Source organism: Cardiocondyla obscurior, linkage group LG24 (assembly GCF_019399895.1).
Source record: "Cardiocondyla obscurior isolate alpha-2009 linkage group LG24, Cobs3.1, whole genome shotgun sequence".
In the NCBI taxonomy this organism is placed as follows: Eukaryota; Metazoa; Arthropoda; class Insecta; order Hymenoptera; family Formicidae; genus Cardiocondyla; species Cardiocondyla obscurior.
Window position 1 is genome coordinate 281068 of NC_091887.1, and position 27016 is coordinate 308083.

The 27016-nt window shown below is 39.3% G+C and overlaps 2 protein-coding genes across 5 annotated transcripts in view; one reads left to right on the forward strand and one right to left on the reverse strand.

Moving 5' to 3' along the window:
* Positions 1-212: 212 nt before the first annotated feature.
* Positions 213-18422, reverse strand: Mf (myofilin). Of its 4 annotated transcripts, none has more exons than XR_011547221.1 (8): positions 18266-18422; positions 12234-12370; positions 11980-12136; positions 11346-11434; positions 5114-5257; positions 4473-4727; positions 1929-2025; positions 213-490 (listed from the first exon to the last, which is right to left on the reverse strand). XR_011547221.1 is itself a non-coding variant. In XM_070671833.1 (8 exons), exons 2-7 carry the CDS (start codon positions 12331-12333, stop codon positions 2640-2642), a joined length of 828 nt encoding a protein of 275 aa, XP_070527934.1. In that variant the 5' UTR covers positions 12334-12370; positions 18266-18422; the 3' UTR covers positions 213-490; positions 2631-2639. The 4 variants fall into 4 exon arrangements, 3 of the variants coding, with proteins under 3 accessions (XP_070527934.1, XP_070527935.1, XP_070527936.1); XM_070671833.1 differs by lacking the exon at positions 1929-2025 and adding an exon at positions 2631-2722; XM_070671834.1 differs by lacking the exons at positions 1929-2025; positions 18266-18422 and adding exons at positions 2631-2722; positions 17923-18078.
* The window catches only part of LOC139111511 (circadian clock-controlled protein daywake), a 131538-nt gene continuing 105981 nt past the window's right edge, over positions 1460-27016 (forward strand). Inside the window, exons 1-3 of the mRNA XM_070671847.1 lie at positions 1460-1598; positions 12668-13020; positions 24312-24618. The gene's annotated coding sequence lies outside the window, so the exon portion shown is untranslated. The remainder of the gene's footprint in view (positions 1599-12667; positions 13021-24311; positions 24619-27016) is intronic.

Here is a 27016-nt window from a genome sequence, read left to right on the forward strand (position 1 = left end):
AGGCATGCTAGACTACCGTCCAGCAAGTTGTTTTTTAATTATCCCGATTGTGTAATACATTTACATATTAATTTTTTTTATTTATTTTTAAATAAGGCTTTTTTTTATTTTTATTATATAAAAAATTATTACAGTTATGTTATAATTATATTTAAAGAAATGTTATCTTAAAAAATATGCTAGAAAAATTGGGTGAATTAACTCGTCTGTAATAAAATTTTGGCAGTGTATTTTATTTCAAATCGTGGATGAGAGGTACAATAAATCGTATGACGAGAAATGTTAATAAATAAATATAATTCCGTGGAAATATGTGCTGTGATAGAGGCGTCAAAATTTTTTCAGGACATGATGCAAATTTTTTCTCTTTCTCGGTTGATCTTTTTTTATTAACCTTTTTCAGATATTTTTATCGTTTTTTTATCGTTTTTTATTTTTTTTGTATTTCACGCTTTCCGTGTGGCACCAGGTAGTCATCAGTAAGCGTGAGCTGCAAAAAGAGAAATATGTTGATTACATAAAAGTAAAACGAAAATATAATCACGTGCACTTATGGAAAAGTATTTAAACGATAAAGTATAATATTTAAGAGACCACGAATTATGATATTGATTTAATTGCGCTTATCAACGCGATAATCAATACCGCTGATAAGATTAATTTTTGATTTATTACTTTTCCATAAGAGACTGATACTCCGAGGTTCTCTACTGGAGGAAGCAAACAAAATGAATTGATACGCGTTGACGTTTAAAATAAATGCAGAAACATAGCTGACGAATTAGATATTCGTCATGTTCAACAGGTGAATTCAGTGGACCTTAAAAATGGTTCTCTTACACGTCCAATTACCGTATTCTCAATTAATCTTTAAATTGTTATCGCAACCTTCAGTAGAAATCTTCAGAGAAGTTCAATTTGACAATTTCACGGAAATTTCATACAATGTACGTATAGTCAAACATTAAAAAACATAAATTTTTGCACGTTGTCGTATACGGTGAAATGTTTCGACTATATTGGTAGCAGTTAGTCATTCATAAGTACAACGTGAACACGGTTATTAAAGTATTAACGTCAGTCGCTAAGTATGAGTCTAAACTCAACACAGCAAGCTATAAATTGGCAAATTACGAGCGGCAACACGGACTATTCTACGCGAAATTGATATTGATGTATTAGCTACTACGTCGAACAGAAACATTGCACCGTGAACGAGACCCCCTGCTACACTTTTCTAGAGGGGTGTTTGAGACATAAGTATTCGATACACGAGTGTCTCTCGTTTAAAAAAAAAAAATTTTATGTACGATATGAACAATAATAAGTTAATTAAAAATATGCGTATTTGAAAAAATGAAAAAAGGAATAAAATGATGGTTTGTAAAATTATAGGCTGTCAAGTCTCATACAGACCGTCGTGAGAGGTTGTGAAACAACTATATGATTAGATGATTATGCTACCGATTACGTGAGAAATTAGAAGATGTTTCGTTAAGAAAAACCCTTCGGCTACGACGCTTCTAGACTGCCGCTTCCGTCTTCGGGGACAGCCGAGGAACGACTCATCTTTACGCTGAACGTCGATCCCATAAGCGGTGAGTGATATAATATGATTTGCAAATTATTCACACGTGATATGAACATCGATTTTAACACCAGAAGATACAATACCTCTCGCTTCGTTTAAAAAAAAAGCGTATTATTTTTCTGATATTTTTCACTTTAATCGCAATATTAAATATATTACAGAATTATTTTTGAGAAAGAAAATTCTTCTGGTGTTAACAGATAAATGTGACAAGTATATATATCATGCAACGGTCGTAATTTGCGGAATAGAGCGCTTTTTTATTTTTTTTTTTTTAATCACTGTGTAAATACAATTATTTCACCACTGGGGTAGGCAGATGTTGTCGGGCACATACCGCGTGTTCGAGACTCTGCCAGCGGCTCCTCAGCCGGAGTAACGGCCCGGTAATTAATAATTACACCAAAGATTAGGGTACATTGCTGTAACGCATTCTGGGAAAAAACATTTGGGAAAAAAAGAACAAACGAGTTAATACACGGAGTAATCGGAGTTACCGCGAGGGGAGGAGAAACGCATTTTCCAACGGGACTATCGATACAATCCCCTTGTAGAAGCTCCCAGTTTAACATTGCCGAGTAAATGCTGAAAATAGCTCACTTTGAGTATTAAAGGCCTCGCCGTTCAGTGCTTTTAGTACTCGAAATAAGTTACTTTCGGTATTAACGCGGCGGTGTTAAATTGGGAATTTCTGCAAGGGTAGCAATTTACGAGTAACGAAGAAAGGCGCGTGGTAGCCCAAGGGTTAAGAGGCCCGAAATTTTCTCTCATTCAAACAGCCGTCGGTCATACGGGCCTATTACGATGTGTATGTATATACGCTGATCACTCATATTTGTTACGTTCTACTTGCGTGTTAATAGCGAGCGTAATACGCTTTAAATGACGCAAACGATGACCGTTTTCGGAATCGTGATGCGCCACCACTATTCCCGACCGACTCGGATTGAGATTACTGATTGTTTGACTTATTAAACGAGTGAATGGGGTGCGAAAGGGGAATTCAACACTTCGACCACTTTAATCTCTTATCGCTCACTTTTTTCGCTTAATACGAGGTACGTTTATTATACCACGGGCTGGTAAAGTGAAATCGTGGAACTGGCTGCGAATAATAGTAGTATAACGATCCTGAAATGATAGACATTCGTTTGCTGTAATTATCGGTCCATTACATCCAATCTGCATCGGATGCTCTCAGTTGCAAGTCGATAGTGTCGTGTCCGTCGTTAATCACTTGTCTCTGATAAGATTTCAAACGAATTGGCAATGAATTACGTCGCCCGCTTTCGCCACGCGTAATCAAAATAATTCGCGACTATAATTTGACAAAATCATGTTCCTTGATTTAATTAATTTTTTTTTTACGAAAATTAATCGAAACGAGGAATCTGATTTTATTTAGTCGTAGTCGTAGATTATTTTGATAGTCATCGCGAGAGCGGCCCGTTTCTGAAAAAGTGCCTGAAAGGTACTTGCAACGTTGACATCTTTCCGACATTGAAAACTCTTTCCTTTACATTTACACAATCTTATTATTTAGTTTAGACGAAGGGAAAAAAATTATGTAACGTTTGTCTTCAAAAGAAAAGCGCCCACTCAATAATCAAACGGGAACAAAATTTCGCAGTCTGTTGAAAAACGTGGAACGCGTTCAAAAAACAAAGTTGCCCAAAATTTCGCCAGCTTTGGCACCAGGTGTTCGTCGATTTTACAGTTCGGCTAAGGTGATAGCGGCTCGTGCCAAAATCACTAACGACATCGTCTAGGTGCCAAATATCTCTGCTGCAACGGTTTATATTTTCGATCGACGTGACAAGTGAAAGGATATTCCGATCCGTTTCACAACGTCACGACTGGCGACGACTTCTACCACTTAATTCATGCGTCGAGTAGCCAATTAAATTTCCAGAACAAAGTTTATATTAAATTTGATCGTCACATTATTTTTCTTAATTAAAAAAAAAGAAGAACTGCATTTAAATCTTAGATAATGAAATTTAATCGTTATAAAACTTTTTAGAAAATTGATTGATTGATTTTGATTGAAGGATAAGCGAGAGAAGAGTTTTCGCCAGTAGAAACGTTTCCTAAATGTTTAACGTCGATAAACGTGAAAAATTATTAAAACCCGTGCCCGGACTATTGCTATTCTACTGGTAAAAAAATAGACGCATGAATGCGAATTCCAATAACTCACGTATATTACGAAAACGAATGGAAGCGCAAAACACTTTTTGCGAAAAATATTTCGTTTTCTGTAAGATGGCATTTAAACTGTAATACAATTAATGTTAAACGCAGGTTAAAAAATGCATTGCGTTCTAGACTACTGTGCCTTACTGTTCGATTAATGTTCCATAAATTTTTGAGAAGTTACTTTTGCAACAGTAGTCTAGATTTAAATGCGATTCACATTCGCGATTACAAATGCTTTTTTTTTAAAGACGTTAAAGAGCAATAGTAATCGCAAATATTATAATTACTGACTGCAGATTTTACATTTTTTTTTTTTTTAAAGCTATTTAGATATTTGACGCGTCTTTTCCAGATCGATTAAAAAATTCAAAATTAAAAGCTTACTGCATGGTAGCATGTGTTAACTACGACTTAGCGGAAATTTCGTAATGCTTCGACATCTTTTAATAGCATCTGCAGTCAATGTTTGTCAACGACCAATGCCATTTCACGTCACGTAAATTTGCACAATCGTCATTTAATTGCGCGTTTTAATGTTAAATAGAAAATTGTCATTATCATCGAATACAATTGATACAGTGCGTGATCACTGATTTATTAATCTGACGATTAAATTTGAATCGGCATTGATCTCTGGGTGTTACAATGAATTAAGTGGTACTCGAGGTGGGCTTGTACATACCGAAGGGCCTGAAGGGATGTCGGCTCCATAGATAGCTACGCTTAATCGGACTTAGATAGCTGTCTCTCAGAAAAAACGGCGTGCGGGCTTGAGCGTAGCTCGGAATATAAGGCGCGTAGCTCGGGTACCACCATGGGTCCCTGGTGAACGCGCTGATAGGTGCCATCGGTGATGGTTCCAGGAGGTCGTAGTAGGGCTTCTTGCGCAGCAAGACCGATGGACGTGGTAATAAGAAGTCGTCGTCCACAAGATTACCTGCGCGCGAGACGAATTTAATTGGAATCAATTGCGGACTGACGCCGCAATCTCAGCTGAGCTCCTAGTCGAGGTGGATATTGTTTATAAATATATACCGGTTATATAAAGTCGTACACGCGGCTGTAAAACAACCTTCGAAGCTTCCCTTGCGCGTCCAAACGAAATATTATTAGCATCGATTGTTTAGCAAATGCTATCTTTACGACTTGCCAAAGCTGCTAGAACGAGTCATCCCTCTTTTTATTTGTAAGACGAGATTTAAGGCAGGACACGTTCCGTTTCTTTCTTTTTTTTTTTTTTTTTTCAACGAAATAAAAGTCACTCGACAATAAGTTTACGAGTCGTTCCGCATTATTTTATATATTTTTTGCATCGTTACTTACCGTGAATGTCGAACAATCGTTTCGTGCTGAGCGGTGAGCTTAAGTGACGAGCCAGAAGCGGTGATTTGCTCGGGTACATTCTGTCGATATCTGCCAAGCGGTTTAGGTGATCGGTCCAGGCCTTTTCAGCGTCGAATGGTTTTGCTGCATATACAGTTTATCATCGTGAGAATAAAGGCAAAAGTCATCTTACAATTTTTTTTTCGTATATCTCTTTGGTCGAAACTATTTGCAAATACCTTTTGTAATTAATTAAAAAATTTTTTTATAACTATATAGTATGATTTTAGTCACATATAAATTGTTTAAACAGTTTTGCTAGAATATTTAAAATTACCAAATCGGAATTGGTTTTGCAATATTCACTGTGCTCCATCCAAAAAGACTGGCGTACGTTAATTTATAGGTATTATAACGTCGGGAATCCGCGTACATGCTTGCATCACTTTAAATTTTAATATATAAATTTTTATATATTAAATATTGAATAGATATTGAACAGATATTAAAAATTAATTTAAAATGGTTTACGAAAAATGTGTCGGATTCTCGTCGTTGGGCTTATTTTAAATAATTGGCAAACGCATGGAGGAATATTCATTAAATTGTTGGAGAGATGAATTAAATTTAATCTAGTATTTTTTTATATTAAATGGTCAAATATTACCGATATTAAAAATTTATAGCATGAAATATATATAATTCCTTTTTGCGCTGCCAGAAAAAAAATATCTTTTAATTATGTACTTTTCATTTTTTTAATTAAATAATTATATACTATTTTTGTTTGTTTGTTGAAGACCATTAGTTAAATTAACGTAATATGTCTTCATATTAGCAAAAAACATAAAGTTTTACATTTATTTAATTTTGTTAATATGCTTCAATTTTTTCTGATAGACAAGTAACTTTCAAGATTTATTTTAGCATCTAATGATAATGAAACTTTGATTAAAATTTATTTAAATGGCCGAATACTTGCAAAATTGATTTTTGCTTTTACGCTTTATTTTCTCTCCTCTTAGTGTTTTAGCAAGTAGGCGTTTTAATTACTCTTAATTTATTTTCGATTACTTTTACAATATTCGCAATCATAATAATAATAATTTTATATTAAGCACACATACATACATCGTGCATGAAACACAGGAAGCATTAATATTACATTGCATTGAAGTATTAAATTAAAATATATATTAAGAAATAAACGTATTACTTTTGGGTAAATGTAGATGTACAAAATAAAATTAAAAAATTTATTTGAATGCATTGCTTTTTTTTGGGAGGGGTACAATTCAAAAATTTAAGTTATACCGATGCATGCATGTATGTATTTTATTGGGTTTCTGCTTTAATTAGCGGATGCCATCAGTCTTAATATAAAATTAAAAATTAAAAATTAAAATATAGTGTTAATATAAAATAATAATTAGCAAGGAGATTGATGTTTGCGACGTACCAGCTATTACGAGCTGCTTAAAATTTTCACTTAAAGCTATAAATTGGTTTGTCTGTAGGAGATGCGGGAAGATAAAATGTTAGGGTTTCGTCCCTCGTTCCGATATCGTAATAAGCCGTGCGCGTCTACTTAAATGTCATCCCTTGTGTCATAGAGGATCTATTATCAAAAGCTAGCGTAAACTCGCGTCGCACACGAGTCACTTTTCACATTGTATGAAAAATCAGCGTTGTCATAAAAAAAAAAAAAAAAAATAGGCATAACGTCACGTAAAATGGAAAAAAAAGCATACTAACCTTGTGGAAAAAAGCTGCTTCAAAAAGTCCGTGACGGAAAAATAGCTGCGGCGGTTTGTGATGTCAAAAAAAAAAATATTGCTCGGTTATCACAAAATTCGAAAAAGAGAAACGACGCTTTGTACCGCTAAACTGTGCTTTAGCTGTCTAACTTACAACTGCGGCCAAACCACCCGAGTGAAAATTTATTTTCACCGTTACCTATATAATTAACAAGCCAATTAATGGTTCATCTCGTCGCTGTCTAGCAAAACTTGTCCAGCACCGAGTAAAAAATGTAACATTCAAAACGCGCTAGGTATTACATGATTATTCGCCGTGCGCTAAGTCTACTTCGCGTCTTGACCTACCTAACAAGTGCTCGACTGCCGAAATCGCTGGTCGCCGGGTTCGATGACCGCCGCGGTAGTGTTAGTGCGAGCGTGTGTTGACATCTGGCCGGCAGTCTTCGCGTTCTGAGTTCGCAAGGTGGAGGACGCGCGGGCGGCGGGTGGCGAAAACTGGTTTGCCCGGCGATTTCGGCAGTCGAGCTGGCTTTGCGTAAGATCAGATCACAACAGTAAACAAATACGCGGCGAAAAAAAGTTTAGGTATCTATTTAGAAACATGGTCCGCGCCGGACAGTGACTAGACAGACGACCGATAGTGAACAGATTTTGTTTCTCTTTTTTTTGAATGACGACTTGATTTTTTTAGACAGTCATGAGTTAAGAAATATATTTAATATGCGCGATCTAATTGCAAAATTAGATATGCTAGATAAATTTCCACTCGGGTAGAGCTCGCCAAACTTTCCTTTCGTGTGATTATTACTACGTGTGCTATTTAAATGGAAATGACAATTGATATATTAATAATTTTAATTCCACCGTTTTTAATTTTCTAATTTATGATGGCTATAATTTTTTTTTGTTATTAATGTAAATTAATATGACTTATCAACGTTCTACCATTTGTCATGTCAGTTAATGAATCACACTGCTCAAGCTCAGGCTCTCTAAGCTTCCATAAATTACGTCTAATTCTTCGTTAGAGATCGATACGTACTAAAGTCCAGGTGTGCAATCCAACGTAAACTATGTATAGTATTCGTGGCGATCCTCTATGAATATTGACGATCCGTATACGTCCATGTAATCATCGTAGATTAGCAGTCGTTAATTATGCAATTTCAAGTCATGGAAAAATTATGTTTGGCGGAGGTGGATCACTTAAAAGCTAAAAAAGACGGGTTCCAGGGAGGATAGGGGATCGAAATTTAACGAAAGTAAAGTACATGCCATATCCTGAAAAAGATAGAAATTTTTGGATCTGGTTGTAATTAATTGCACGTTAATTAATTCTGTTTATTGTTAGTAAATACGCGTGCATATATTATTGTCGATTAGAGCGTGTATTAAAAGGAAACTTTCGATTTTTCTTCGTCGCCATACATCTCTTATTTTATATTAAATTGTAAAGCAATTTGTTTTTTTTTTTTGCAATTACGAATGCAGTAATATTAAAAAGTGTACGTTGTCAAAAGTAATTTTAGTAATTTATATCGAGTGTAAGTGTATCTTTGTGTACTTTCGTTTTAAATATTTTTTAGCACATTTGCATTGTGATAAGAGGATTTAAATAAATTTTTCTAAGGCAACAGGCGACGATGTCGTGTCTGAAAAATCGAAAGCACGAATTAGAACGCGCAAGCATCGAGAGAAAATTTCCAGCTTTTTCAAGTTTTGGCGGCCATGTATTGTATCAATTTATTTAATCAAAATCTTTTCGAAAAGGAGAATTTTTCCACACATCTTTTTAATTCTTTTTTTTTATTAGTTAAAATATTTACGCACGATCTACGTCTGTGTTAGGCTTTTATCTTTGATAGGATTATCATACATTTATCACACACTCTGTGTCAGCTGCAGTCCCATTTTATTGCGTAATTATTTATTTACTAATTTATGATATATGATTGATGTACAATGCTTCTTAAAGTGCACGTGACAATCAGAAAAGTCAATTTTTTATCCATCGCTTTAGCCCACTTTCAATTTGCTGTTTATCTCCTTTTCGGCTCACGCAGATTTTTTGCATCAAGCTGCGACCTCCACCTCAGCTGCAAGAGTTAAGGAGACCTGAATACTGCGTGCGCGCATCCTGTTCTTGCAAATATCTTACATTGCATATTGAAAAATTGAAAATTAGGTTGGAGAACGCGTAACAAAAATTATATAGAACGAAATTTATTTTTTTACGGTTGTCATTTTTATAAAGAGCATAAAATGAACCCTACAGACCTTTATCAAAAATGTATTTAAGTCTTTTAAGAAAATAGCTTTCCATTTTTTGTGACTGGCTAAATTTCTGAAATTTAGTTGAGACTAAAAGAATATTTGTAAAAAAAAAAATCGATATTTGGCTTTATATTTATTACGTGGAACAATTTTATTAGACGTTAATACGCTAAGCGATATTGCTCTCCTCTATAAATGTGTGTATGTATGGAAAGCAGATACGGCTTTTGCTCCGATGACGTCGGCGAGCGTACGTGATTTTTGCCGTCCTCATCCCCACCCTCGGCCGAGTGCGAGTGTAGTAGTAGTGGGGGCGCGTTCCCCCTTACCCAGTCTTTGAGGATTATTGCGCTACGTAGCACGTGTACGCGCTCCGTGTAAAATTCGACGCACACCACGGCAAGGTCACGTACTCTAGCCACCGTCGTCGCAGCTCACGCCACATATCCGCCTTTCCAGCGTACAGTGCGGCGTGATTTGCAAAGCGAGGATTATTGGGACCGTGCATGGCGTTAGATAGTATTTCGCAAGCAATGACGTCGCGCTCGAGAGGTAAGCACGATTCGCTCTTTAGTCTCCCATTTTCGAGAGATCTGTTGGCGTCTAAGGTCGCTCAGATCGATGATGCGATTCAGTATGAGCCACTTGTTCGGTCTAGCGCCTGGAAATAAGAAATCTATGCTCAAGGGCGTGCGTGATCGGAGCGAATCGACAAATGATACCCCCAGTTCTGATGATTCTGATTCATTACTGGACACACGGCGAGCTAGGAAATGCTTTCTCGCTCGGGATGAGTCACAGAGCGGCACCTTCGGTATGATCCATGATCGATAGGATGGCAAACGATGATCCGTGATGCTTGATTGCTCGATTTCGGGGTTAAACGTCGATAGTATGATTGATTCGTTGGCGCAGCTCGTTGAAATTAGGTTAGTTGATATGATTCATTAGAAATATAGAATAATCATTAAAGTAAGAAAATTTTTATACGAGAAAATAAAGAATTTAGGAAATTAATTTGGAAGCTAATATGACAATGGGAAGCAATGTTAATTTAGATACTTGAAGCAATTGTAAAACTATCGTGATTTAAATATCAAATGTTTTAATGTGTGGAGGCATTTTATTGCGAGTTTCACGGCGATCCGAGTTCGGTCTTTTTATCAAACGGTTAGGACTCTAAAATACGGGGGATGACACTCTGAAGTGGAGCGTCGCGAGGCAGAGAAGTCTCCAGATATTGAAACATATTGTACATATATTTATACGTACGTAAATGTGTGTTCTCATATATGTATAACGACATAAGATATAATAACTTAAATACAAAGAGAGACGCGTAAAATAATTAGTATTACACATGGCATATGGTATGAAGGTAGACACGATTATTACTGTGGCTTACAGCGAGACTAAAACAAACGGTCCGACTGACGAAAAGTGCCGTACGCATTTTACACGTCGGAGCAATTACGACACGCGGCTTTAAAGTCGGGCTTTGAAGGGGGGGAAGAGGGGGCTAGAGGTGGGCAAGGGGTTGAGAGGATCCGCTTTTCGACAGCTTCTTTTCTTTTGGGTTAAACGTGCAGGCGAGGGTGGGTAAAAATGTGATGTACGATATCTCTCCGGCAAGGCGTTTCTGGCTTCTGAGAAAAGCCCGGAGAGTCGCGTGCGCGCGTAAGATGCGACGATGTCTTTCTGCTGAGAATGATCGTTCATCCTCCTTGGATTTTTCTTAACTCTTTCGTCCTTTCATAAACGCCGGCCAGAAGCCAAAAGCACCGGGTCACACATCGAGAACTTAATCTTAGGAAGTGCCCACGAGAAGTACGGTTATTTGTTAACACATTTCGGTACGGTACGCCTTAGGGTGACTTTCGTTAGATCCGTTCTCCACGTTCATGCTGTTCCTCGTTTCTTACTCCCGTTTTTTCGGCTCTAACTCTTCCTCCGCTCGTTCGAAGAGCGCGAGGTCTTTCTTTTTTTTTTTCTTTCTTTCTCTCTCTCTTTCTCTCGTTTTTTTTTCTCACATTCTCTCTTTCTCTCACGCTCTCTTTCTCTCTCGCTTTCTCGTTCGACATCGAGGTATTATGAGTTTTCGTTTCGTTTCGCGCTTTCGATTTTTTTTTCTTTTTCTTTCTTTAAGACGCCGTTCACTCTCTTTTGGACTTTTTCGGTCACAGTTCTTTAGTACGTACCGGGGGTGAAGCGTTCTACGGGTTTGTACTGATGGGGATACAGTTGCCTTGGCGAGTAACCGTAGATCTCACGATGCACGGGTAAATACCTGAAAAAGAAGTAAGCTCGCGTTAACGATTTAGCGTTCATAAATTCGGAACGCGTAATCGTTTTGTTTGCAGCATCTGAGATCGCAAGTATATATTTCTTAAATTGTTTAAATTTCTCCGTTTGTTCAAATAAAATGTTAAAAGTTTATTATGTACGTTTCGCTGCTATATCGATTATTATCACTAGAAAGTAGGAGTAAAATTTCGTAAAGTAGGCCGGCACAGGTATATTTAGATTTCCGTATTTTTGAATGTCTGCCAAGAATCGATATACAAGGCATATCTAGAATACATTCGTCGTACGAATAATGTGCTGCAATGTAAAAAAGAAACACATGTAAATGGCCAACTGTATTAGATACAAAATTATTTGTGTGCTTTCTGAGCTTCGCGTCATTGCAGTTGCATCTACTCTATTTTATTTTACAGTGTCAACGTATGTAAAATACGGGAACGGTTGATTTTTATTCCTTACATATAAATATGTATATATATATTTTTTTTTTAATATAATAAAGTTGAAAGAAAATTACTCCGTACATACCTGTATCCGGGAACATTAATACGGTCGGCTGCGTGAATCGGATTTTCGTAGATTGATTTTCCAAACGGCCACGAGGTGGAATGCAGCTCAGGAAATTCCGAGCGGAAAATGCCGCGGGGTCTGTGAGTGTGCTCGGGAGCTCTGATGTCATCGGTGCCTGTTTGTCGAAATTTTTATAAGAAATTTAATAAGAAATCTCCGATGTCTTGCACGACGTTAAAATTAAATTTACGTGTTAAAGTGAGCGTTCTCACCTTTCAGGGCCCGTACGTAACTCTGCCAAAATTTCGCCTTCCTTGTGATGGGCTCGTTACGCCCGATCATGTCGAGATTGCTTCTGAATCGCGCGTCCATTTTGCCACTCTATTGAACTGCTAACCACACTCGTTCGCTGTAATAAAAAAATTAAAAAAATGAACAAGTAGTTTGGTTGAATGTAATCACTACTGAAAACTGGATTTTCGGGTCACGAGAATGCGATCGAAAATATTTTCGCGACTTATAATAGTTTTTATTCCTTCGACTCTTTGCAAGAACCTCTTTTTCGCGCGAAGATTGTGAAGATTATTAAAGCCATGCAACAGAAATTTGAATACTTGTTTTATTTTATGCTATCTGTAAAAAATTTGTACGACACCTGAATTAACTTGGCGTTTATTAAATTATATTTATTTTTTTTTTGTTACAGATTAATGCTGCCGTATTCGGACGACTTTATATTTTAATCGCGAGTGCCGAACAGAAACGCGCGAGAGTAATTAATAATTTTTTAAAATCACGGTCGGGATGTTCGCGAGTGACTACGCGGAAGGATGTCTCGTCCCATCTGAGAGGAGGAGCAGGCCCGGGGGGCATCCTGCATCGGCGGAGCAACTCTTAGGTGAATATACATTTTTAAAAAATAAAATATTAAATAAAAACTTTTATCTTTATTTTTTAATTAATTTCATGAACCAATTTACATGTCTATAATAATATATTTTATTTTATGTTACAGCCAACAGCAGAACTCTTCAACTCCGCTGGGGCTCATGCAGATGGGTAAGTCGCATGGTTTTTTTTAGTAGAATAAAAGAGTTGTGCATTAAAAGAAAAAAAGCACAGTCGAAAACAAAGTTCCTATGAGGGAGATAATAAATGTACACAAAATTCTTATGGCTCAAGGTGATTGCATAAGCCACATTAAATTTAACAGCCGGCGTAGGTGCGGCTGTGCTTTTTTAACCTTGCCTCGGTAAACTGTGCCCCATTTCCGCAATCCATTATCACGACGCAGTTGTTTCCGTTATTTGTTCAAGACATAAGCCGATAGTCAGTAAATAAATTCGTTTATCGCTTCTACTTTAATTAATTATTTTTTATCGTACTTATTAATTATTAAGAATATTTAATGACGCCAAAAGATCTAAAAAAAAGACAATGCGAATAATACGAGTTAACTTTTAAATTAATTTAATTTCCGTGCAGCATTATTGTAACATTTCTAAATCGCGCAACAATTTATTGCAACGCCGCGACACTATTTTAAAATTGAACGAAATGTAACAAATACATGCTCAGATTTGTAATTTGAAAATTGTCACGTAGTCGCGTCCCGCTTTCGATCGCGTGAGAAAGCAAGATTGGTTTCTCGCGCTGCTAGCCAATAGCGGCCTGTGACACAAAACGGGAGCGTCGTTTTTCTTTTTGTTGACGCAACGGACACCGCTAATTTTAGCGTCCCGCGTACTTTATAGTCGGCCTGGATCGTCCGAGCGGTTTCGCAGATATTCCTGTTTCATTCTCGGCGGGAATGACTGAAGGTCGTGAAGATGAAGTGTGAAAATGGGGTTACTTGTTGCGTTAGTCTTATTTGATAAGTGTGTATATCTTATTTGCGTTAAGTACACGCACGTGCAATATGACTTAGGTTCGCAACGTCATATTTTTTATTCGTCAATTTTATCAATTACTGTTATTAATTGCGGCATTATTTTTTCATTTTTAATAACGTTACGGTTACAAAATTCTAATATCGTTATCGTCAAAATTTACGCCCAAGCAAGAAATAATCTGCGATTTTAATCGGATAAAATTACATTTCCCCGCTCTCAATTGGTTTCTTAAAAATCAATCAAAATAACGAATACGAATTTCTTCAGTCGCAGCAATAGATAATTTTTATTCGCGTCGCGCGAGCACAGTTTCGAACTCTTTAGTCCGTTTTTCGAAAGCGTAGCAAGTCTGCGGGAAGGAAAACAGATCTTCGTAGTTCTCGCGGTTTGTTCTGTGGCTGGGATTTTCGAATAAGCAAAAAGGGTGGACGTCGCGACACCCACAAGCGACGCGCCATGACGCAAGAGTCCCGGATTCGCGGCCGCTATATTTAGGATGCCCGGGCCCCGATCCGTTTTTAGTCGGTAACAGGTGGAAGCATCGAGAGAAGCTGCGTGCTTGAGGCAACATAGTCGTCGAGTCTCTGCCTGACTTTGACCGATTTTCGCGAATCCCCATTAGAGACTCATGGTACCAGTATGTCCCGACGATAATGACCTCGTAAAATCTCCCGCCGTCATGGCGATTGCGGCATCGGGCCGCGATCAAACGCGTGCGACGCCAATCTCCGCGTCCACGATCTCGAATGTAATTCTAAATTTAATTAAAATTTTTTTTTATTCATTAAAGATGGAAGAAACTTACATTTCTTTATATCCGCAAAGCTCAATTTTTATTATTAATTTATTATTAAATTAAATATTATTTTGCTGGACATTTCGAATATGCTAACGACGTATCGATTAGACGGGGGTCATCTTTCAAGTCACGCGTTTAGAATCTGAATCTTTTGACTCGTTATAGCTGCCTCCGCTAGACTGTCCGAGAATATCTCGGCTTTAAAATTGTACTCGTGCGAGAACGAATCGAGTGCTTGACACGCTAACCGATTTATGTCGATTTCTGGCGTCAGTAAAGTTGAATTGAAAGATTTTTTCAACAAGTTTCTAAAAATAATGTTACACGTTACGAGTGAAGGAGATTTAATTTTTGAAGATGTAAAATCCGCGAGAGTTCGCATTTTATCGTAATCAAGCAACGACGTAGAAACGCCGGAAAAAAAAGTTTCTAATTAAATGATATAAGCATCGTAGAGGCAAACGCCATTAAGAGATAAATGAAATTCCCCTCCGAATGAGCTTGGTATTTTAGGCTTCTAAAAATATATATGTATATGGCACGGTCGGATCATCTGGGACGTAGATTCAAAAACCGTTCTACTCTTACAATCGACTTGAGAATCAGGCTTTTTACAATTAAAATATTTTAATTAACGAATCAATTATTTATTGCAAGTAAAGAAAAATTTCCGCGCGAAAATATATTTACTTAGGAATGCACTGTTACGTTATACGCACGTGAAAAGACGCGTGACGGAGAAACGGAATAATCAAGAGGTTTGGCACTTTCTCGTTAACACGTGCGAAGTACAGTTGACCCTCCCGATGCGTTACAAGAGGATTACGGTTCACGACTATGCTTCCACCTGTCGTTCTAGCATTCTTGGCTGAAAATCCCGCGTTACTCGCGCCACGCGACCTCGTAAGATGGCCAAGCTTGACATAATGCGGCTTGATTAAATAATAGGACAACATATAATATATCCTACGTTGAAATAGAATTCACGAAGTAGAGTTCATTTTAAGTCAATCCAAGCACAAACTTCGCTGATCTACAGAATATCTGACACTTGAATAATTTTTAGATGCTTTCTAATTTAATTAAAGAATTTTTTAATCGTCGATTATTATATTATTATCAGGTTACTGTAAAAAAAAAAAATGCTTTGTAAAAAAAATTCTGTTAGGGAATACAGTATTGTATAAGCAGAAAAATTACTTCTAGAAAATGAAAGTATTTTGCGCACGTGAATGAATAGGAAAGTGTTAGAAGCCCGACATTGACGACTTGGCAAGCGAACGGACGAACGCGAATATCCTAAGTATAATATACGCTTCTTTAGACTACGGAGCTCGCGTGACTGGCTAAAAGCTTCCGGAATCCGCGCGATGGTCTCGTAAAAAGCCACGCGGAGAAAAACTCTCGTGCACCGCGACGCGAACTCGAAACTTTGTCGGTACCGCTGAGAAAATCAGCGCTGGTTCTACATTAATCGCGAGCAACCGGTCGCGACTTGCGACAGCTAACGAGCATTGAGCTTTTACATAAACATTACATGTTATAACGTTGCAGTTTTGAGAAATTAATTCTGCGTCGAATAGAAACTATTTATTTTCAGCGACCAGTATAGTTGCAATATATTTTCATCGGGATGTTGAAACAAAGAAAATTATTTTTTTTAGATCAGATCTCGTTTGTTGTGACAGGTCTCAAATCGCTTGGACGGTCGCGTCTGTAGCAGCGTTTAATTCGATCTTGGCGCACGCGAAAAGTAGTAACGCCTTAAACTCGGTCATATGTACATTAAATTTGGCGAATTTATGCCTTACTTTCGTTCCCAGCGACGAAGTAAAAATGTTAGCGACATCAACGTGACGCTCGTGTGACGGTTTCTCGATTAACAGTCAAATTCTTTCGAGGTTTTTTTTTTTTTTTACGGCGGAAAGAGAACGGACGCTATAACGGACGTGCATCGGTCTTGGCGGAACGTGCGGATCGGCTATTCTCGGTCGACGGTATAAATACGTTATCGCGCGAGCGCGCACTGGCGTTATGTAAGCCTTTAAACAAATCGTTGCCAATTATTATAAACAATTCCTCCGCTCTCGGGCAATTGGCATAAACCCGAAAAGATCGTCGGGCGCAGCGCGAGTTCCGTGCCGCCGCGGGTGCCTGAAATTGGTATTGCAATAAAAAGGAAACCGTAGACGACGACGACGATGCGCACCGGCTATTGCCAAGTCCCGCATTCACGAAATTAGAATTCACCGGAGGCGGAGGCGATCGGTAGGGAGAGCGGGGACAATGAATTCTTCGACGTTAACAAGGGTCGCTTTAAAGCCGTTTCATATTCTCGAAATCGCGCATTTCTTCGTTCAACTTCAAATTTCAACAGGTTTAAGAATAAAATAATTATATACTTTAAATCGTCGATGCCTCCGCTTAATTATGTAACGAAATATATCGAGTTGTTTAAAAAAAATATCTACGTCACACTCAAATAAAATTTGTTTTTGGGGCTTAATTTTGGAGAAATTAAAAAAAAAAATTCTTTAATTATTTTTTATTCGCAACGTAAATTTAATTTTACCAAAAGAAAAAAAAATAACATTATGTTAAAATGAAAACGTAGGTGTACATTACGCAATGACACAAGTTTGTGCCGCTCGCAGCTTTTTGAAAGTCTCGCGTACTTTTGCGCGATCGTACTCGATTTTAAACATACAGCTGTCAGAGAGGAACGTCACTTTAAACGGCAACGGGATAGCAATTTAGTCACGCAACGGTAGAAATAGTGTTTTGGACGTGTGATCACGAATGAGGTCGCGATTATGCGTAACTGACAGCGCTTGTCTTGCGAGCAAAGACAACACGTTAAAATAACATCGGGCAATTGTACTGGCCGACGAAAGAGCATAAAAGCTTTGGGTATCACGGTGGTGAATTTCAAATGAATTAATTCTTACAAACCGCGACGAGTTGCGTAACAATAAAACTAGTACTGCACAATCTCTTTGTTTATTATCACAGTATCGTACATTATTATATTAATATTACATACATTAAGATTATATTAATATGTTATATACATACATCAAGCGGTAATAAAAATTATTAAAAATAATTAGTCTAAATCTGCATCGACGACGAGTCTTCGATGAATTAGTGGCGTCGTTAGTTTGTGAAAACACTCTCGTGGTACACACATAAAAGAATTAATGAAGTAAAGAAAACACGGCTGATCATTAACGTGTTGTTTGCGTGATTAGCGAAAGATTGAGTTCCTACTAAAGACATGCGACGCAGTTTGACGCCGCAGGAGAGATCACGTCTGACCAAGCGCTTCCTTTTTCACTGTCGCACTTCGCGGGCGCGCGATATTTCGCGCGATTAGCGAGAAAGTCCCTTCGCCCTGGGTGCACTCACAACGGCTCTCGTGTCGTTTCTTTTTTTTTTTTTTTACCCCTTTCGCGGTTTTTCTTCGTTTATTTTATTTTATTTTTTTCTCTTTCTCTTTCTCTCGAGGAAACGAGAAAACTCAGGCCGCCTCGGTCGGCGAGAGAAAGAACGAGAGAGAACGTGAGAGAGTGAGAGAGAAAGTAAGAAAGAGAGAAAGGATGTAGACCTTTACCTAAGTATTTTGGGCGACCGTTCGGTTCGGGGATTGGACCTTAGACTGGGCTACTGCCGCCAAAAGTGCGGACTAGTATATCGTTGGTGGTGAACACTGTGGCGCCGATCTGGCGACGGGGTCCGGGATAAGCCGCGCGACATTTATGGCACAACCCCCGCCAACGGGAGGCGATTGGTCGAGAGCGAGACCTCCGTGGGTAGTAAGACGGGAAAGAGAGCGGAATCTGCGCGCCCGCAGCATCCGCCGAGACCCGCTCTCGTCGCAAGCTCTCGATGCAAGCTCGCGCGCACTCCAAGATCACGCCTTTCGCGTCCGAAACGTCGGCGTATTCGCCCCGATGATGTTCACCCTACATCCTTGACGGATAAAAAACGCGCGCGCGAGTTACCGAGAAACATCTTTAACGTTGCGCAGAAACGCGGCGATTATATAACGTAAAATTGTGTGCACGCTCACGTTTCCTAAGCGAGCAGCTCACTCGAGAGAAGCAGCCTTTTGTGCAGATTTATGAGATTCGTATTTACGAAATAGCAGACACGTGTGTTCGTTGATCTAATAAAATTGAGGGAACAATTTTTTTCTGTAATTTTTTTTTTCTAAAATTTATGGGAGTATTTTAAATTTATTTTAAGACGGAGCGCCGTCTCACCTTCGACCTATCTCGATCGATTCGTTTGGTTCCAGTAGCCGTTTGTGTTTTATCTGCGACGTGCATAAATCGGCGCCGGTATTATTTCGGTGCCGTTTTAGCAGTGACTCATTCTATCGCGAAAAGAGAAATTGCAGAACGATGTAGGCGCGTAGTTACCGCGTTGCTTGCGCATTGAATAAAACAAATTTTATTTTAATTATAATTTTATAATATTTCTGACGATACGAAAATTTAAATTATAAATTATATATTTCAGTTTATCGTATTTGGTGTTAAAAAGATTATAAAATTATGGTTGGCTTTAAAAGTAACCATATTCTTCTCTCAGTGCAGCGCGATGCTTACGCGTTGCGTGCACAAAAGCGGGGCGTCGCTTAATTTCCGGAGTGGCCTCGGCGGGGCTGCAAATCAACCCCCTAACGTTCCTTAAATTAGCGGATCATTTTTTTTTTCCCGCGGGTGTAACGAGTCGCCGATACTCGCTCGTGAAAGTCAGCGGCCGTCGGAGTCAATTTATGAAAGTGAATCACGCAGCGAGGACGGTCCGTACTTGCGCTGCATCACTAACCGTTCGCGGCGTCACGTTAATTCTAAATATATGCAGTTATGCGTCGTTCTTTTTTTTTTTTTTTCAAATATACACGCGTGATTCAGCCGCGCGCGGATGCGATTCTAAAAAAGGCATTCGATTGCCCAATCCCGCGTACGTAGTTCACGTTTCCCTGTCAATGGGCGCCCTTGATATATTTCTGTTCCCCTTGAACCTTGAAGCGCGCGTTATTTAGAACGCCATAAATTTTATTAAAATATTGCCTTTTCTCTGACAATATTTAAAAAAAAAAAGATAGAAATTTTTTTTTCATATATTTATAACGTAAGCGGATGATCTTAGCCAGCGGTAAGATCGCGGTACCTCGTAGGTGACGAAACGCATGTTAAGCTGCATTGACGTTGCCAGTATCTGACGCGTGGATTCTTGAGCGAAGGCCATTCTCGTCTGATGCGTTAAGAAAAATTGTCAGCAAAGGAATATCGAGAACGAAAATATATTAACAGAAAGAAAAGTAATTAGATTTAAAATTATAAAAATTTTTTAAAAATCGTGTAAAGAAAAAGACGTCGATTGAGGGAGGGTCAGAATACGCGCGAAACAAAATTAGCTGCGCGTCGAAGATTATGTCAGGGCGTGGATTTATCGAGCCCGTCAGGCTCTGAGAAAATGAGTAATTGATTTCCACTTGAGTTCACATAAATATCTGCATTTGCAGTGACGTCAATTGATCTTCACGACCTACGTCGTGCAAAAAACTACGAAGCGCGAAAATTATTAGAGAATTAATAGCCCCGAAGTCAAGTTGGCCCGTAAAAAAAATTTAAATTATACCTTTTGCGTATGCGGGCATATAATTTCTGACGATTACATATTTATATGCTGTTATTGACCTGATTTCGACTGCGTAATCAGTCCGGAAGCACGGTCGGACTTCCTTTACGTTGCGTACTGAAAAGTACAAGCTGGCGCGATGCAAATGTACTAACAAGGACGGAAGAAAGGTGATCTTTTTTGGCACTACTTCGGTCATTCGCTGATCTATCCTAGCATGCATGTACCGGGTGCGCTAAATGCTGAACACTATTTTCGTTATTATGTTTACGACGGTTGTCTCGGTGATCTACAGGTACAGCGGTTTTGCGAGAGCCCTATTTATTTTCAATTCGGCCACGGCCGGAACGGTGATAAAACTGCACGATTAAAATCCGGAATACGGTCTTACAGCGACACGTGCGTTGGCTATACGTTTCGGATTTGTTTTAATGCACCTGCGGGTTAAAATCCTTTTGATTGATACATTTATGCTTTAGTATAAGCGTGCTTTGGTTCCGCTATTTTGTAAAAAAAAAAAAAAACCTTTACTTGATTTTCAGCCCTTCATAAAAATACATGTAGTATTTTTTTTAATTAAATATTATTATTTAATAAAAAATTTTATAGAAATTATGCGGGAAGTCGTGTAAATTTTACAAGCGACACGTGATAGTCAATGAACGAGGCGCGTAGATAAAATTATACCGTGACGATCCACAACGTTCAATCGCAATACCGTTCCCGTGGTAATACAACAAACAACGTTTGTGCGGGATGCGCGTTGGTTTCTAATTTTAAATTCGTACTACGTCGAAAATATTCGCAACGTAAGCAGCATCGAATCGCCGCGCATCTGCATCAGCGACGATTTTACGAATTTATGTCACGAATATACAAATGCTGCAAGAATGGGCCAATACAAAGGGTAAGAATAGACGCGAATAGTCGTGCTTCTCTCGTGTATTTCGCGGAACGTTTGTTGTCGTAAGGCGAATGGGATTGACGCGATGCTGTCGCTTGCACCTCCATTCAAGGGAACGGGAACGAAAAAGTGGATAAGACCCGGACGAGAGATGGGAGATCTTCGGTGTTTGTTTCTCGGTCTCGCTGGGTACGCGTCACGGTGGATGTTGAAATGCGCGGAAATCAATATGAGGCGTACGGTCTTCGCGAGCCGTAAAGCCGTCCGGAGGACGCTGATCCCCGACTAAATTGAAACTTATGAGTTTCCCGGTCCGGGGGCTCTCTCGGCCGCCTCTTCCTCTCACTCGCGTCCGCCATTCTTCTTCGCCGTTAAGGAGACCTCGTCTCCTTGGTAACTGATACGCCTTATTAGCTGCTCTCCTCACCTTACGAGCCTCAGGAGGATCATGCGCCCACCGGTCCAGAATTTCTCTCGCGCAGAGACCCACCCTCTCATCTCCGTGGCCTTCTTTGGGCCAGAGAACGAACGAACGAACGTTGTGTCCCTTCCGCGCGATTCGCTCTTTATCCCTGCGAAACTTTTTAATTTTATTTTTTATTATAAAACCCTCCGCCTCCTCTCAACTCGTTCGGCAGCATCTTTCTGGCCATTTCGGAATATTGTGTCGTTACAAATTATTCGCAGCGCGTCGGGATGATTAATCGTTGCCCCGAGGCTTCGTTGATGTATCTCAGCGTGAGACTCGCCACTGCATTTATCGAATTGTCTATTGAAAGATATTTAAGCGATTTGGGTGGGCTACCGTTCAACCGTCAGATTCATTCACGTAGGCCGCAGGTCATTCTGCGACATCGCCGGCTATCCCGTGGCCACATGGGCGCAGCAACAATACCACGCGGTCCGATACAATGAACGGAAAATACAAATATTTTGGGCAGACGCGATTTCACGCGACAACGCCTCCCTTTACGCAAGGGATCTTCCCGCAGTCTATCGTCTTCCTCTTGAATACGTGTAAATGACAGCTGTGAAAGCACATATCGCCGTACCCGTTGCTTTTTTTGCGACTCACACGATATTATAACGAAATTACAAGTAACTTTCCTCAAAAGCCCTCAAAAACTTACCTGACGCTCGATCTCCTCGCGCTTTCTTCTTCGGACTAATCTAATAGTAAGGAATTTTTTTTTTTACAATAGTTATTGTTGCGCCATTTATTTCGCTTTACGAAGCAGAAATTAATATATTTCGGTAAAAGATAAATAATCGAGCTGATTCCGCGTGATATAGATCATCCGTTCTTCCGACGTAATTTTCGGGGCCACCTGGTGCGGTTTCTGAACTCATAAAACAGAATTTGTCAGCAGCTCCCTGCTGCCGTTGCCGTTTGCAGAGTCCATGACTTCGACAGAGATTTTCGAAATTTCACGCCCATTACCATTGTGAATGGGCAGATGCCGCGTAACAAAAGGATGCGAGTGACTCGCACCTTTCCACGTGTATTTTTAGATCGTTCTTAATTCAGTAGTAACTATATTTTTAAAATACGTGGCTACTATCTTTTAATCATAAATTTTCATGCAGTCCGATAAGTCACATACTTTTTTCTAGTATCCTATCTTAAAAAGTAAAAAAAAAAAAAAATAAAAAACAAAAATTTGCTACCACTTTTTTAATGATTACTAGAATAAATCAGGTTTTTTTTTTTTTTTTTTGTTCTAGTAATAATAAAAAAAAAAGAAAAGTTTACGCGCGATGACGGGCAGTCAATTTTAAATCTCTCCTCTTACTTTGGGGGCTGACATCGTATCCTCAAACGGCAGGGCACTGACGTTTTTATCACGCGCTTGATTAAATCTCATCAATCTTTATTAAGCGACGAGGCTTCATATCGACAGCGGTGATTTCACGATGACGTTAACCGGGACCCCATGAAAAACTCCCGTCGGGGCCATGAATACGTTTATGGTGGCGAAGGGAGAAGCCCCCTGCCGACGCTTGAAAACTCGCTAAGACAATATCCGCTCTCACCCCCGTTATCCCGCACTTACTACGGTGTACATACATATCTTCCTAGGATTACCTTGCATGTCGACCGTCGTCGTTGGCGATTATTTGACGATTGCATTATTGGATTTACCATGCAGTGATTAGCAATTGTAATCGCGTTTACGGCTCGATGTTGCGTAACGTTATTCTTAACTTTATGGAACGCTTCGCATTAATAACGGGGAATTAAATATTACTAAATACATTTTTAATATTATAATATTAATTTATGTACATATAATTAATTGATATAATATTATTCTATTGTAATTATATTATTTAAAAGTTGCAGCGAGAAACATATGACGAGGTTAGATACCGTGGTATTGGTAAAGAAAATCGTCAGTAATTATTAATCTTTTAATAGAATTAGTATTAATGTTTTAGTTGGTGAAACACCACCGTTAAATGCGGCTTGTAACGAGCTTTATGACGAAACTAACGCGCTAAATAGTCGTATAAAAATTCTCGTTATAGCGACTGTAATGATCCTTTGCATCGTGTATACCGCTTTATTGAATGTTCTTGTAAATAGGGTCTAAGTGTTGGCGATATATCTGGTTTAATGCCGCCGCACCCCCTTCTTACCTACCGTCTATGACTCTCGCTCTACGTTTCGTTTCCTCGTGTTTCCATATTATCTCAAACGGTCTCGTGCAACGTAGCTAAATAAAAAGCGCATAAAACGGTACGCCTGAACGGCATCCAGAACGATGTACCGTGTACGGCATTTTTAAAGATTCAGAAAAGAACATAAAACGTTCTTCTATTTCCGCGTCAGTGGAATGCCTTGTTACTCTTGATTATTTTACGAAATTTAGATGTGCGTCAAATTTTAACTTTTTCACCAACGCAACTCATTCGTGCGATTTAAAAAGAATTTTTTTTGAAGCAAAAAAAAAAATCAATAAAAATAATTTGCTCCAAAAACTTTTGTACGCCGCTGTTATAAAATCCTGTCTGTAAAAAATTTGCATGACGCCTGAATAATTAATAATCGGTTCTATTGTTGCCGTTTATTAAATTATATATATTTATTTTTTTGTTACAGATCGATGCTGTGATCGAAAGTGTCGTTATCGCCGATATTATAAATTATACGAACCGCCGGCGGTTCGTCGGTCGTTACGGAAATTCCGAACAGTATTCGGTCGTAATTTTTTGACACGGCTTTATTTTAAACGCGAGTACCGGACAGTAACGCGCGTTTAGAAGTGATCAATAATTTTCGCGAATCGTAGAATCACGGTCGGGGTGTTCGCGAGTTTCCAGTGCGCGGAAGGATGACTCGACACGTCCCATCTGAGAGGAGGAGCAGGCCCGGGACGGGCATCCTGCATCGGCGGAGCAACTCTTAGGTAAGAATAAATTTTTTTTATAATATCTTTATTAAATAAAAACTTTTATCTTTTTTTTTAATTAATTTTATGAACCAATTTACATGTCTATAATAATATATTTTATTTTATGTTACAGCCAACAGCAGTAAATCTACAACTCCGCTGAACCTCGAGCAGAGGTAAGTCGCATGGATTTTTTTTTTTTTTTCGTAGCTTGGGGGTCTCTTAAAAAATAGCGCGCGCGTACCGCTTTCTTCTAGTTAAAAAGAAATAATTGTTTCGTTTAAAAATGAAGAGAGTACAGGTTTATTCTTTTTTTTTCGCTAATAATACGGTTTTTGCTACATATATTTGATACGTCATGTAGGATCGCGTAATAAACCTTCTCGGTAGCCAACGAGAAATCAATCCTCGGGCTTTAAGTGCGTTTACTTTTGCTGGCGACCCACCGGTCGACCATCAGCCTTTCATATGTTAATGATCAGACGTCAGACCGCCAAGTCTAATATCGACTAACGTAATCCAGGCTTAAGGCTTACAAACCCCTCTCTTCCCTGGTGTATATACTTCTCCTCTCTCTCTCATTCTGGCATTCGTTCTCGTTCACTCGGATGATGGTTTAGCTCGGGTTTCGCCTATATGACAAGTATATTACGTCGTGCGTTTATATCAATTAGCCTCTGACGTTTCGGGGGTGTGCTCGCTCGTGAGGTCGATGCTAAAAGGGTGCCGGGCGATGGCGAAGGGGGTGCTTTCCGCCGAACACACCCCTGCGGCATACTCCATTATCGAGGTAGGAATCGTCAATTTTCCTGGCCGACTCGTGAAACAGAAGACCGAGCGTAATCTTAGGACGTGAAGATTGAGACGTATGCTCGAGTTCTGTAATTTCATTGTGCTCTTCGCAAGTTTATTTCCTCGTCCAAGCGGCCCTTAGATTCAAACTCTTTTCTCAGTGTCTGAAGTTCGTTGTTCTTTTCCCTCTTTTTTTCTTTCTTCTTTTTTTTTTTTTTTTTTTTTTCATCAAAAAGCATTTCGTAAAATTCCCGAGTTTGAGTCGTCGATCGCCCCTGAGTATTGTGCCCATTACACCATCCAGAGACAAATTTGTTGAATGGGCGACGGCCATCGATCTCTTTTTCGAAGAGTAAAAAGGGGGGAGCGGAGAGAGCGACGAAACGAGATGAGGAGAAGCGACGGAAACACGGGACACGCCTCGTCGGAGCAGGAATCGCCTCTTTTTCTCGGGGGCCTGGAAAGCGGGGTCCCCGATGAGGACCTTCCCTTTCTGGTGCCCTCGGCCGGTTCCCCGCGCGTCGTCGTTAAATGGATTTAAACGATCGCCTCGCCGACAATGCCGGCGACACGCAACCGAATTCGGTCGTAGCGCGCACCAGCTGGCCGGGAATTTTGATTTATCATCGTAGCGACTCTCGTTCGAGACACGCGAGAGAAAGAATCCTAAGTACACACCTCTGCTCCCGTTGAGAATGCACTTATAATCGATCCGCCCATTCTCATGAATTCGTCGCTTCCGCCGCATGGATTTATCTCTCGCGTCTGTAAAGTCACTTTTCGAGTCGTGTTTTCGCAGAAATAAAATTCGAGGGAGGCTACGAGCGATCTTCGGACACGGCGTCGACCCTCACGGTCATAAGAACGCGGAAATCCGCGACGCTTTGTGAGCTTAATTTTATGCGAATCTATTCTAGCAGAGGGAAAAAAAAAAAAAAAAAATTGTCCATGGGGGGCGATACCAATAACGGTCAATACGACCGGAAATACGTCGGGGCCGCGGGTGGGCAGCCGGGACTCGGCCGGGACGAGTGCACTTTTACAAATGAAAACGTAAAGCCGTCCGTCGCTGATTTGCCGCTCGATCGAGCGGGTGATTTGCTCTCCGCCGTCGGGTTTGCACCGCGGAAAAATTAAAGTCGCATCGCGCACGAAGATCGCGGCGTACCGCGAGTAAACTCCGCCTCGAGAGCACGTTTTTTAAAATAGAGCGATGGTTTGAGAGTTGCCCTCGTTGGGGTGAAGTACCCCTCCGTTACCAATATTTGGAGAATCATTAATTTTATATAAATGTCAACTGTGCTTCGGGAGGGTTTTGTTTTCTAAGAGGCAATTTTCCAAATTATTACCTTACTACATATATAGTATTTAAATATTAAATTAAATACAAATGTGTCTAAAAGTATTTTCGAATTTTAATTAAATAATTAAAAGACCGTCTTGAGTAATCTAGCAGAGCCACTGAATTTATAAAACCTTCGTCTAATAGAAACTTGGCATCGAGATGCACGCTTTCCGATTTTTAACAATTATTACGCGAACGTTAAATGTTAAGTTACTTCGCGAGGATAAAGATAATGACGATTATGTGTCCTGGCCATCGATAACCATGTCATTGATC

Bases quoted from the DNA above. Each gene is read 5' to 3' on its own strand.
- Mf (XM_070671833.1), bottom strand. From the start codon at position 12,333: ATGGACGCGCGATTCAGAAGCAATCTCGACATGATCGGGCGTAACGAG. The intron at 12,137-12,233 runs GTGAGAACGCTC...TTCGACAAACAG, and splicing joins TTACGTACGGGCCCTGAAAG to GCACCGATGACATCAGAGCT. The intron at 11,435-11,979 runs GTATGTACGGAG...CTTCTTTTTCAG, and splicing joins ATTAATGTTCCCGGATACAG to GTATTTACCCGTGCATCGTG.